Source organism: Prinia subflava, chromosome 17, assembly GCF_021018805.1.
Source record: "Prinia subflava isolate CZ2003 ecotype Zambia chromosome 17, Cam_Psub_1.2, whole genome shotgun sequence".
Lineage (NCBI taxonomy): Eukaryota > Metazoa > Chordata > Aves > Passeriformes > Cisticolidae > Prinia > Prinia subflava.
Window position 1 is genome coordinate 16,142,290 of NC_086263.1, and position 13,801 is coordinate 16,156,090.

General features: G+C 50.2%; 1 protein-coding gene across 1 annotated transcript in view; it reads left to right on the top strand.

The window, feature by feature from the left end:
• Positions 1–13,507, top strand: part of HS3ST4 (heparan sulfate-glucosamine 3-sulfotransferase 4) — a 59,174-nt gene extending 45,667 nt beyond the window's left edge. Inside the window, exon 2 of the mRNA XM_063414460.1 lies at positions 12,058–13,507. Within this exon, the coding sequence (XP_063270530.1) occupies positions 12,058–12,694 (637 nt within the window). The 3' untranslated portion in view covers positions 12,695–13,507. The remainder of the gene's footprint in view (positions 1–12,057) is intronic.
• Positions 13,508–13,801: the final 294 nt, after the last annotated feature.

Below are 13,801 nucleotides of genomic sequence, written 5' to 3' on the forward strand. Positions count from 1 at the left end.
AGAAAAATTCAGTTTAAAAAATCATAGATGAGCACAAACAATTTGGGCTTATTTCAAGAATCAAACTCAGCACATTCAGAGTGATTTGGCATACAAACAAACATTCATAAAACCCAGTATCCTACAATGCTCGGTGACAACAGCAGTTTCCAGGACAATCAGCTGTTAAGGTTACACACATCCTCACTCAGTTTCTACAGCCTCAGTGTAATGAGTCTGCACTGCTGCTAATTAACTGAACTACAAATTTATATTCCAGACCCCTACTCAGCACATTCTCAGATACACACAGCCAAAAGAAGGACGCAACTTGAGTGAGACAATGAGACCACCTTGTCCCTATTTTCGATGTGCACCCTGCCATGGCCATTCTCACTCAGCCTCCAAGAAGCATCTGCCTTCACAACTGCTTCTCACCCTTGCTTCAGCCACCCCTAATGATCAGCAAAATTAACACAATTCCAGAAGCACTATCGGACCTTTCAGCTCTGCTGTTAGCTTGATGGCGACACTTCTTATTTTGGTTTGTAATTCCACTGCCTCGTAGCAATTGTGACTACACTCCTCAGATCCTCCCCAGGACCGAAACTGGGCGGGGTTTCAAGCAGCAGCAGTACGGAGTTCTAACTCCGGGGAATTTACCAGAATTGCCTCATATTTCAATAGCCGGGATTCAGTAAACCATTTAAAACATACCCCACCGGTTTCCTGGCTCCCGCCCACTCCTGTGTAAGAACTCCATACGCCGTGTGATTGCTAACATCCACGAAAAGCTGGAACTCCCGGTTAATATACCGGGGCAGTTCCCATCAACTACTCGTGCAGATCCGTCTACAAACCATTTCTCACAGACAGGATCAGCTGCAGACCCCTATTTCAGCGTGGCAAGATACAATCCTGCAGCAGTAGCTGAAGTGACTTCTTCCCTTCATCAGAGAGCCAATTCAAACAGTCAGTGAGTAGTACAACTTAATAAAGGATAACTTTAAGCAAAATTTGTACAAATTAAGAGAAAAACTTAAGACCTCACCCATAATCCTGGGGGAGTATTTTAACAAGACAGAAAAAAACAAAGCACACCAAATAGAAGAAACTATTACAAAGAGCAGAACTTACTCTGTAATAAACCATACATTACTTAAATTCGGAACTTAAAACCCAGAAGTTTTCCAAAGCCAGGAGTCACTGTAAACATCAGGCCCCGGTAATCAGACAGCTTTATCTAGTACAATTATCAGAACATTAACACTACTGCTTTTTACTTCAGTCCAAAAAAACTTCACAAACTTAGCCTTTCTTAACAAACAAACTCGAGATAACTTGTGCCTAATTCCCAAAGTAAAGCTCCTGTATTTGCTATACATTCTTGCGTATTATTAAACTTAAATACACAAGCAAACACCGACCAAACTTAACACCGGTGACAAAATGCTGCCTCTCATACATCACTTACTCTCCACCAGAAAAACACAGGCACCAGGGCAACCTCAAGGTTCACATCCTCCAAATTGAGGAGCAAGTAAGAAGACATAATATCAAAGGGACAACACAAACCATCTAAAATTAAGAATCCCGGTTCCCAACTAGATAAAATACATACAGAATAGGAACTGCAAAGAATAAAGAAAAATCCTGTAACTACCAACACAGAGAATTATACCACTTTCCCAACTTAATACTAGAATCCTGACTCCAATTACCATTCCAACACTATCTCGACAGAAAGATTTAGTTTCCTGCCTCTCAACAGCCGCTTTAATTTGGACTTCACCGGCCACATGCTTCAACCTTTTGAAAGAAAAACTGAAACACACAAAACCCTTGCAGTACACTGTCTGCCAACACAAATGCCATATTCCTGCTCAAGCTGACAATCCGAATTCAAAATGTAGCAATTGTTTCAAACATAGACGAGCTACATCCACCATACTATCAACCTTTTGATTTGCACAAAATCCTCACATACAGTAGACAGACAACTAAAAGGAAGATATATTTTCAGCTTTTCAAGAACAAACACCTAGGTATTTCCTACGCATAAGTATAGCTCCCATTCTTGGTCTCTTCTCTCAATACTTTTATCTATTTTTGCTTCTTATTTCGCCTTACAGGGCGGTTTTCTGCCCCGGGCAGCCTTGTCTAATCACTTTAAAACTGCCGCTTTCCTTCGTCTCCCGGCAACCATGGACTGACTCGCCCTGCCGCTTGCGGGAAGGGGCGGGTTTCGTTCCATTCCCACGTTAGTGAAAAGAAAAAGAAAAAAAACAACTCCGCCGATCTCGTCCAGGAGAAAAAAAACTCTTAAAGCAAAATACACAACTCTAGGGAGTCTCCAAAATGTATTCAGCCTGAAGTAAAAGATCTACCACCACCAAGGAAAAGAGTAGGCAAGATTCCTTTTAATCCCTTTTCTATCTTTTTCTCCTTTTGCAGACTCACGTGAATTTTCGCATTTCTAATTTGCACGCTTCCCAACACCACTAGTTATTCTCTAATGCATTCCAATTCACCTTTGGTAATTTCTGTTTTGCTCTACTGTCAAATTTCTTACGGGAATGCTTCTTTTCCCCCATTTTTCCTCCCGGGCCATTCTTGCTCTCACACCAACTGTCCCACCCCGAATCCCTCCCGGGCTCTTCAAGATCTCCTTCGGGGGTCCTGGTTTTAGCCAGGGCTCTAACTGGTATATACCTGTCTGGTTTATTCTTCCACCCTTCGTTTTCCTTACCCTTCTTCTCTTTTTCTCCATATTTTAGCGTCGGTGGCCGAGGTGCGGGGTCAGGACCAGAAACGGGGGCAGGATTCCCTCTCGGGAATCTCCTTGAACGGGAGGGAGGTTTCTGGAGTGGCCGCTGAGCTCGGGGCTCCGCATGGGTCTCGGATGGCAGTGTTAACTCTGCCCCTGAGAAGGCCGGGGAGGAGGAAGTGGTAGGGGTAGGGGCTGGCAGGACGGGGGCCACCGAGCCGTGAGAGAAGTTTATCCCGTAGTCCAGTTCATTCCGTGTTTCCCTTTCCTCAGAACACAGCTTTACTCGTACCTCATACCATAACAGAACATATGCCAATTCCTCAAATTCTCTCCTTTTCTTCTTCGCTACATGTTCCCACAGAGCTTCCCACGCCCATTCGTCAAAAGTACCAAACACAGGCCATATAATATTAGGTCCTATCTCCTTTCCTCCCCAAACATTCATACACAAATAAATCATCCGATCTTTAGATGCTCCTCTCCTAATTGGGCATTCTTGCCAACCTTGCAACAACTTTCCTAATGGACTTTTCCGAGGAATTTCAAGATCAGCCCTCGCTGAGGTTTCCCTTAAAGAATCCTCCCGATCTCTGCTGAGATCTGATCCCATACTCCCCGTGGCACAGAAGTTATGGGATACCAAAAATTAAATCCCGAGTTTCCGAACTCGATGCCGTTAACTTAATGATCCAGCGGATGACCGTTCCGTGGATGTTCGGTTAACGGCGGGGCTCTGTAACCGCCACCGAAAAAATTAAGCGACCCCCCTGGTCGCGGTCAAGAAGGCTTACTCGTCCCCGAACTCAAAAAGGGACGTCCTCTTTCCTTCAGGACCCCTGGTGACCTCCCCCACCCCGTCGGGTAGCACTCACACACGAAGCGAAATATCACACGTTCCAATCGCTTCCCCGTCGGTCGGCTGTGTCCCTCGCGGGAGCAGCGGAAACGCGACCTTAAGGTCCGCTCTCGCTTCGTGATAAATCACGTCTCATTCACACACACACTCACACACACATACACGTTCTCAAGCACTTGGTCACCCCCACTCAACCACGCTATACTTACGGTCCTTTTCCTGCGTGGATTCTTCGTGCACTTAGATTTTTACGAGTGAAACAATACCGCGGTTCCAGGGGAAAACCCCTGCTGAGTTCCCGAGCCCCCCCAAGCTAGCTTGTCCTAATGCCTAATCCCTTTGCTGTTGTGGGTTCTGGGTTCGTAAAGCCAGTTCGTTCTTCCGGACTTACCCGCTCTGCCAGGCCGCTTTTTACGGCGGGGCGCCCCCCGGTCAGAAGCAGGGATCCGTAGAATATTCAAAACTGGCCCCGCTGTTGGGCGTCAAAATTGTTATAAACGCCAGGACAAATTTATTGCCAAATTCAATAGTTTGGTTTATTAACATCCAAATCACAAAATTTAGAATCAAATTATAACAATTTCAAACAATAAAAACAAAACAATACGAACCCCACGAACAGCAAACTTACTTGACCGAAGTTCTCCCGGGAAAAGTAGAGCCAAGGGTGACCCCAGAGACACAGGACCTGGCAGCCTTGTCTCTAGCTGGGTTCACAAACTTGCCCACCTAAAGACCCAACTTAAATACACTTAGTTTCCCCCTCGGCAACTTTCCTCCCATTGTTTCTCTAATCATCGACCATTAACTTTATTTACATTAATTCCCGAAAGGGTCCCCGGGCACATTCAAATGCTAATGTCCAGAGTTAGTCCTTGCTTTGAGTAACTGTCGTAGAGGTGTGTGATGACCGGTGTAAGTCCTCGCTGGCACGTCTTTGCTGGCACGTAGCGTTTGACCTGTTGCGAGTCCCAATGAGTTGAGCTGCACGTAGGCAGGGGCAAGTCGTTCTCACCTTCCATTTTTGGAACCCGGAAGATCAGGGAGGTGCTTTACAGAAATTCATACAATATATATCACAGTTCCCAATCTATAATTATTTATAAAACATGAATTAAATAACCATATTTCCCACAAAACGGTGGCAAGTGAGTGAAGTGGCACCAGGGGGGACTTGAACTCCTGTGTTGAAGGGAAATCTGGACTGGGAGCAGACTAGACTTGAACACCCTCAGTAAGAGGAGGCAGGACTCACCCCTGCCTGCCTGTGCGTCCTCATTCCAGCGCTGTGCGAGAAGCTCAGGCTAGGGCTGCTTTGCTAGAACTGTGACTAATATAGTAATTAAATAATATAGTCATTAAATCTGGTAGACGACACTAAGAGATTCCCAGTGAATAGGATCATGGTGCTTCTGTAGAGAATGGTAGTGAGACGTCATCAAAATAATTTTGACAGCAGAGGGGTTAAAAATACGCATTTCCAGCCTTTTTTACAACCTGTTCCATGGATGATTGCTGACCAACAATAAATCTTGCACTAAAATTGGAGAGATTGGGCCAAATTTATCCCTGGTCAAACAATGTCACACTGAGTACACATCTCCATCCACAGAGCTGAGGCTGCTTTGCACAGCCAGAGCCAGGTGGTGCTGAGGGTTGTTTGTGAACCCGAGGACGTGTGTGCTGGCACAGATGTGTCCCAGCCTTGCCAGGAGCTCCCCAAGCGTGCCCCTGTACATCCCACAGCTGCTGGTGGGGAAGGGCCGTCCCCATCAGGGAGCACTTCAGGTCCCTCCCCATCCGGAGCCCCACAGCCCTCACCTGAGCCTGTGCAATTCGTGTGAGAGCTGTGCACTGGCAGGCAAGGGATTTCAGCACGAGGCAGCAGCCACGTCCCAGAGGAGATCCACTTGAGGAAAGAACAGAAGAAAGCAAGATTTAGCATTAGGATCATAATTTCAGATTACATTGTGCAAGTATCAACAGTCTATACTCATGAGGGCCTTGGGGAACACAATGCTGCAGCAGGTCTCCCAGCTAGCCTGATCAGTGAGGGTTGGTTTTAATTGCAGCTGAATGGATCTACCCTTGTGATGTCTGTTCAGAAAGCATTGCAGGATTAATACAGGTTCCATAGTTGCTTCTGCTAAAAGACTTTAATGGATCAGCTTAGTACTCTGCTCCATGATTATAGCATTCCTACCCACCTATCATGCCTGAGCCAGATGGTCCCAGTGAAATCAGAGCATATTTATATTTTTGTCTGCTACTCAGCCACCTGCCCACTGATTTTGTTGCATAGTGGTGGGAGGAGAGGAGACTTCCTGGGTGCAATTTGCCCCCCGCCCCTTTCCCTAGCTCCAGTATCTGCCCCACCTCCTGAAAGCCCCCGGAGGAGCCACAGAAGGACTGTCCCCTCAGGGTGCCGAGGAGGCCTGGCCGGCTGTGGGAGGGTGGCCACACTCGTGGACAGCAGCGTGGTCCTACCCGGGCACAGAGACAGATGCTTCCCAGGGTGCTGGGGGATGTTTCCAGTTCTATCGGTGATGAGAGCCATTAAGGAGGTACAAGTACTAAAGAGATCTTGAGCGATGCCTATAAAACCTTTGAATCCTTGACAGAATCAATAGCAGGTTCTCAGGAGTAACTTCTCATCCAGGCCAACTTAAGCACATGCCAATGAGCCGTTAAAGATTTTGCATTTTGTGAGACACAGAAGCCCTTTCATTGTGATTGTTGGACTCTAGACTAGGCGATATTGTGAAAAATCACATTAGAAATAGGCTGTGCTCCAGAGGCATTTTCCTCGGTGTCTGGGGGTGTGGCAGGAATGGTGCTCCTGAGCGGCATCTCCCGCCTGGCTGCGGAGCCACGTCCTCTGCGGACTGCGGCGATGAGCGGCACCGAGCCCCCGGCTGCAGACCAGGGGGACGGGGAGGGACGGAGCAGGGGAGCTGTGCCCCGTGAAATGGAGGTGCTGGGGGTGGCACCTGGGATGCAGCCAGGCTGCCGTGGGGTGCCCTGAGCCATCCCACCAGCCCAGGAGCAGGAGCCACGGGCAGCCTGTGTGGATAGTTACCCACTGGGGCAGGTATCACTGGGACAGGTATCACTGGGGCAGGTACCTCTGGGGCAGGTACCACTGGGACAGGTATCACTGGGGCAGGTCCCCACTGGGGTGCCTGCAGCCCCGCCAGGCACTGCCCCTGCCCGCACTTGCCGCCTCTCGGATACCTTTGCTATTGACTGGGTTTCCAATTTGGCATCTCGGTTGCCATGGCAGCTTGGAGCTGCCATTCTCCGATCAGATCAGCTCTCCGTTAGTCAACGCGCGTTAGCACCGGCGTTGGTATGGCAACCCGGGACCCGCTCCATCCGGCCCGTGCTGCGGACAGATGGATGGACGGCTCCAGCAGCCCTGGCAGCGCTGCAGGAGGGCTGGCCCTACTGAGGGGCACTGAGACACTCCCAAGCCCCAGCTGCTTCTTGTTCCTGGTCGCACTGGAACCGGGGCTGCCCCCACTCCAGCTGCAGCGTCCTGGGCTCCCACATCCTGCACAGCCTGGGGGACTCTGGGGAGAAGCTCCGCAGGGTCATGGCTGGCACACAGCGAGGACGTGTCCTTGCAATCCCAGATTGCCCCTCATGAGAGTGTTCTGTGTGCATAGTGAATGGCTTCGGCAACCCTGGGAAGAGGTAAAGCTTCTTCTCTTGGAGAGGGAAACCAGTGGTACAGGCAGCCATTAATTTGGGGTTATAAGCCCTGCAAAAGCAGAACACAAGTCACAGAGGGGGATGGTTCACCCTCTTCTCCCAGCCACCGGATTCCTAACCATTAAACTCTTCCAATGAGTTTCCTGGGGATGGTTTGTGCTCCTTTGGCCCCCAGTCTGAACTAGACCCGCTTTTCTGAAAGGGCTTTATAATTTGCGTTTAGTGTTCTTTAACAGACATATGTGAGCTGTTTGAATTAGAGCAATGTGAATCTATTAGGCAACGACAGATGCAAGTTTTTTGTCTCTTATTAGAAGGGATTGGCTTCTGAGGTTTAGTGATGTGCAAAGGATTGGACTTTGGAGAGATTAAAATTATTTTCAGCGTTAAGCACAATATTTCTGAGCTAATGCACTCACTCGAATATAGATTCACAGAACGAAAAGATTATAAAACATTAAACCTATGTAAATTCAGCTGTAAATTTATGTTTGAACAAATTCAACAAGAGATTTGACTCGGGGGCTTATAGCAAATGGGTTCTGCTTTTAATGCGTACTGCGGGCTCAGTTGCAATGCCGCTCTCCCCTTGAAAGTCCCACGCCTGCTGAATTACTGGCAGGTCACAGCTGACAGCTCAAGCAATTATACTGGAATGTGTTAATAATAAAAAGAGAAAGGATTCATGTTTGTCTTTTCAGAAGACAAAAGCAGCTGTTTGCTCCACCCCAAGGAGCAGCAGAGGGGAGCTCTGTGGGCAGGTGACACTTGCAGCACCTGGCCATTTCCTCTTTCCATGGCAGCCATGCAAATCCTTGTCCTCCTCTGTAATTCCCCAAGCCCTGGGAGTTGCTATGAACTTTTTTTCTCTTGTTGAGAACATGAAAATACAGTTAACAAAGACTCTTTTTGAGTGGGATTGCAGGAAACCTGCAACATCGTGAACAAGCTGCCTACACAGAGATAAATGACAGCTGTGACTGAAGGAATAAACAAGATAATCTGGATTTAAATAAACCACAAGGGGATTTTGGCAACATGCAAATTCGCAAATTTATAAAATGTATCCTTTGAAACTAAAGAGCTTTTTTGAAGCCAGCAGTTAAGAACAATTACAACAGCACATTTTCCCAATGAGGGCTTAGAGCTGGCCTCTGCTCCAAGCCAGGGCAGGTGGGAGCCAGCTGTCCTGCCTGCCACCCACAGTGGCTGGGGGCCTTCCATGCACAGAGCAGAAACCTGAAGGAGTGACAGCAGCAAGCCCCTGTGCAGCTCAGGGGTGCCAGGGGTGCACAGAGCACTCTGGCCCTCCTCAGCCTCAGGGCAAGCACTGGACAGGAAAGGAGAGAAATATCAAAAGCCCAGGCAAGTACTCAACAATATATATTGCATGATCTGCTTGGAGGAGGAGGTAATTCCTGGGTCCAAGGCCAGCATGACAGTTTAGTTTTGGCATTGCACAGAGTAGTGATGCTGCACCAACAAGCACAAGGGGATGGCGCCTGTCCCGTACGGGAGCAGAGCGTTTGTTCATGCTGTGTCAGCAGAGCTCCTGCCAGTGGATTGTTGTCAGTGCTCCCCTTTTTCAGGTGAGCAGCAATGGAGAGAGAAAAAGTGCATGTGGGGAGACACCAGTGGCAGAGCCATGAGTAGACACGTCCCACTCCAGCACTTCACCTCCTGCAGTGCCCTGTGGAGGCACGTCAGGTGCAGTGACTGCGTCCATGCATCCTCAGCAACCAGACTGGCCTCGAGAGGGACAAAAACACTGCAGGGAAAGCCAAAGTGTGTTCCAGAGGGAGCAAAGCCCTAGCCCCACACTGCAAACTGCTCTGCATCAGCCACTGCAGGAGAGTGATGCGGAGCGTCGCTCTGCCTGCACACACAGAGCTGGTTAGAATTCCATCGGCACACACGCAATTAGGGCAGAGCACATGGCAGCAGCTCTGTGAAGGTTAACTGCTCTGAGGAGCTTTCCTGCCGTGCCAGAGGCTCGGTTGCTCCAGCTTTAACACCCTTGTTATTCCCAGCAGCAGGAGCTGGCCGTGCTGTGTGCCGCTCGCTGTTTGGCAGCAGTTGTCGTGTGCCACTGGCTGCACGCAGGGCACCTGACCCGAGGGCTGCAGCCTCCTTCACCTGCACAGTGTAGCCTGGGGCCTGCCCCAGTGGGGCAGCACATGGGGAGGGGCTCTCAAACACAGCAGAATTTGGGTTAAGCCTCTCTGTGTGTATGTCCCACACCCACAGTTGTTCCGGGCTCTGCAGGGCCAGCGTGTCCTGAGGACACTTTGTGGCTTCCAGCTTTATGCTAGCATATGAAAAGCTAAAAGCTGAATCTGCTTCTCCTGCTCTTTTCCTTGATCACTGCTTCCCCATCTTCTCCTCAGGGCCACCCCATCCATCCATTTATCTTTATTGTGCATGGAGTTAAACACAGTCCTTAAATGTAGCAATACTTCCAGATTATTAGCTCTGCAATTTCTTGGCTCCTGTTTATTGTGGTAACATCGTCTGAAGGGGCAGTTGTAATTAACGTTTGCTCATGCTGCTTTCATAAACCCCCAGTGTGTTTGTTTTATACAAACCAACCCAAATGCCCTGAGGCAGCTGGTGCTGCTGGGGGGCACGGAGGACACAGTTGTGGCTCTTGTCCTTGCTGCAGGTGGGTCTCTCCCCATGGCCCCCTCCCAGCTGATGCCCCGGGCTGTGAGGGTGGGCAGGAGCAGCGCTGCCGGTGGCAGCACCTCCCACTCCTCCACCCCCCGCAGCACAGCAGCGGCCCCAGGGCTCATCTCTGATCATCCTCTGGGTCTAGCTGTGATGTGCATAGCCACAAAAGCTGCTTCCTTCCCACAGGGCTGTTAAATCTGGGTACGGGGTTCCCCAGGGAAGCTGGTCTGTAATTCTGCAGCATCTGCAGTCCCCAAGTGCTCCTTTCCCTCTTAATTTGTTCAGGGTTGTCTTAAAGGAATAAATACCTCAAGATGCATTGTTCTGACTAATCCTTGCTCCCTTCGTGTCACTGCTGCTCAAGTGGCTGATGCAAGGCATGCATGAAGCTCCGGAGTGCTCTGGGCAGAGGACAGGCTTGCAGGTGCCTTGCCTGGCAAGGCAGCTCCAGCAGGACCTGATGCCGGAGGGGTGGGCTTCCCTGATGAGCCTGGCCACCAGCATGCTGGCCCTGAGACAGGGAGTCCTGCAGGCTGCATTGCTGGCACTCAGCAGGAAAGGTTCTGCAACAGGGCAGGGGCAGCCATGGGACTGCCAGCCTCTTCACACAGAATGCTGAGGACACTGGCAGCCCTGTGCCAGCACCAAACCCACCCTCACTCTTGCCTTGGCAGGAGACCTCTCATCACCCCAGAAGCACCTCAGCAGGACAAGCCTGGTGGGCTGGATGACACCAGCAGTGAATACAGAAATTGCAGGGGCATTAAAGCCAGTTGCTGCCTTTAGCAGTCAAACACGAGGTGACACTGACAGGCACATCTAGCGGGCTGTGCCTCTCTTCTGCTTCTGCTCCAGGCTTCAGCTGTGTTATCCCTGAAATGGGTCTTCCCGGGGCCCAGGATTTGACGTCAGCGCTACTGTGGCTGTCACTGCCCAAGGTGCTCTCACAGAGCCACTTCAAGCCTATTCACGTTATTTCCTCACCATATGTTTGTACTAGAAACAGTCACAATACAAAGGGATAATCCTGCAAGGCCGTGGGCATTGCCATCCTCCGTGTCTGACACAGGAGATCTGCCCAGGGCCGTGAGTGCCTCCCCAGGGCAGTGTCCCCGTTCCTGTCCTTGGCTCTGTGGCAGGGCTGGGGCTGCCCACAGCCAGGGCCGTGGTGTGGGTGGGTGTGGGCAGCAGGCAGGTCCCTGGTGTGGCACAGCCTCCAGCCCCAGTGCCACCCGGCAGCACAACAGGTGTGAACCAGGCTGTGACGCTCTTGCAGGGGACATCTTGTGGGTCCCTTCCAATTCAGCTTATTCTGTGATTCTGTGATCACTTAAAACCCTCTGGCTGACTATGATAATCCTTAACTGGTGGCACTGGGACAAGAATTTACCTCTTCATTTTCTTAGACATAACTGCTATCTCACTGCAGTTTCATTTTACAATATGGTAATGTGCTATCCAGGAAAATCTTGCTACATGCTAATTTATCCAGTAGGCAAATTCCTTTTGGCTAATAAAAGTGCTTGCACAGGAAGCTCAAAACCCAGCAGCAATTAATTATTGACAGAGCATGTGAATTAGAGATAAAAGAAAAGTCATTCTTTCTCACACACAAGATAGTAAATAAATTTAATTATTGTACTAGAAGCAAGGGATCTTATTCTGTATTAAGTTTTATTAGCTGAGACATTTAAAAGCATGTCATCATAACAAAAAGGTCCTGTGTAATCTGAACTGCGCCGCTCCGTACACGGCTCTGGAGTGAATAGGCTTAATTGAGCAAATGGGAGCAGATGGCTTCTGAACAGGCAGGTATTGTGCAGGTTTAGTGTCAATTAGCTTTGGTCTACGTACACCTATGGCAAATTGTCTGCATGATGTGTTACCAAGGCTGACTTTACATTTTGGGTGCCCACCGTGGCCAGCGGCTGAGAAGGAATAAAGGCAGAAGGACCTGGGGCTCACACGGGAGTGAGAGCATCCCTCCCCCTGTGTGTCCCACCAACACCTGCACAAGGTGCCCACCCCTGCCCACCCCTCGCTAACCTGCTCCTCTGCTTCTGCACAGGAACGTGATGCCCAAGACTCTGGAGGGACAGATCACCATGGAGAAGACCCCCAGCTACTTTGTGACCGCGGAGGCCCCGCGGCGCATTCACTCCATGGCCAAGGACACGAAGCTGATCGTGGTGGTGCGGAACCCCGTCACCCGCGCCATCTCGGACTACACGCAGACCCTCTCCAAAAAGCCAGAGATCCCCACCTTCGAGGTGCTGGCCTTCAAGAACCGGACCCTGGGGCTGATTGACGCCTCCTGGAGTGCTATCCGCATTGGGATTTATGCCCTGCACTTGGAAAACTGGCTCCAGTACTTCCCCCTCTCCCAGATCCTGTTTGTCAGTGGTGAGAGGCTCATCACTGACCCAGCTGGGGAAATGGCCAAAGTCCAGGACTTCTTAGGCCTCAAGAGGATTGTGACAGAGAAGCATTTTTATTTTAATAAAACGAAGGGGTTTCCCTGTCTAAAGAAGCCAGAGGACAGCAGTGCTCCCCGGTGTTTGGGCAAGTCCAAGGGTCGAACTCACCCCAAAATAGACCCAGACGTCATCCACAGACTGCGGAAGTTTTACAAACCCTTCAATGTCATGTTTTACCAAATGACAGGCCAAGATTTCCAGTGGGAGCAAGAAGAAAGTGATAAGTAGAACATCAAAATCAGGAAAAAATATTTTTTGTTTTTGGGGTGTGAATCATCATTTGAGACCCAAAACTCTCTTGGAGCCAGAGGCTCAGCCCTGTGTGTAACAGGCTCTTGTGCTGTCAGGGCTGCAGCAGAAGCCGCCCCACAGGTCCACCTCTGGAACTGTAGTGGCCTGTCACCTCGGGCTGCACTCGGGCCGTCCCCACCACAGCGCTGGGGGGCAGGGGCAGGTGGGAGGAGGAGGAGGAGGAGGCAGGGGAGCAGGGCTCCTCAGGGTGATGGGGCACTTTGTGTTGATGTTTCGCTGCTGGTGTCCCCGTTGCAGCTGGGCAGGCAGGACTGACCTCCTGCCACAGCGAGCCGGGCGAGAGGGTGGCTCCCAGCACTGGGACAAACCCGTAGATTTGATTTCTCCTGCCCTGCACTTTAGTTTTGCCCAAACAGCAGCATCAGATCTGGTAAATTCAGGCCTTGTGCACTCACATGCACACTGGTCTTTGTGTGTGGAAGGAATAAAGCCAGTTATGCTGCAAAGGAATTATGTATAGGAACTTCATTTGCACCAAAAGTTTCAATTACTTCTTGCACTACAACTAGAATTTACCAAGTGCCACAGACACCTGGCCTCAATTCTCCTCTGACTGAAGGGTGCATCTCCACTGATGGAAGAGAGTTGTTTGTTCTTTGCTGAGATGCTCAGTGAGATCAGAACTGGGGTCCCCCCAGGTCTCCACACCCTCCTGGAAGCTGAAAGAACATTCCCAGGCTCCCCAGGAGTGAGCCAGGCTCCCACTGCCCAGGCTGCCAAGGCAGCACCTCCTGCCCAGGCTGTGCCGTGTCCTGCTCCGTGGTTTGGAGCTGGGTGTTGCCAGGGGGGATCAAGGGGGTGGCTGCAGGGTGGAGGCTGGGGACAGCCCTGGCACGGGCTCTGACAGTCAGGACCCCTGGCACTGCCATTCGTTTGCACCTTGGAAATGCAATCCCTGCTGCTTGTTGTGGACAGCTATGGTCACAGAACAGGGAAGCAGCCTTCATCTTTCTTCAGAATTACAAAGGAGCAATTCCCCAGGCAAGCACTGCTCAGCGCACAAAACCTGCGCTTCTAGTGGAA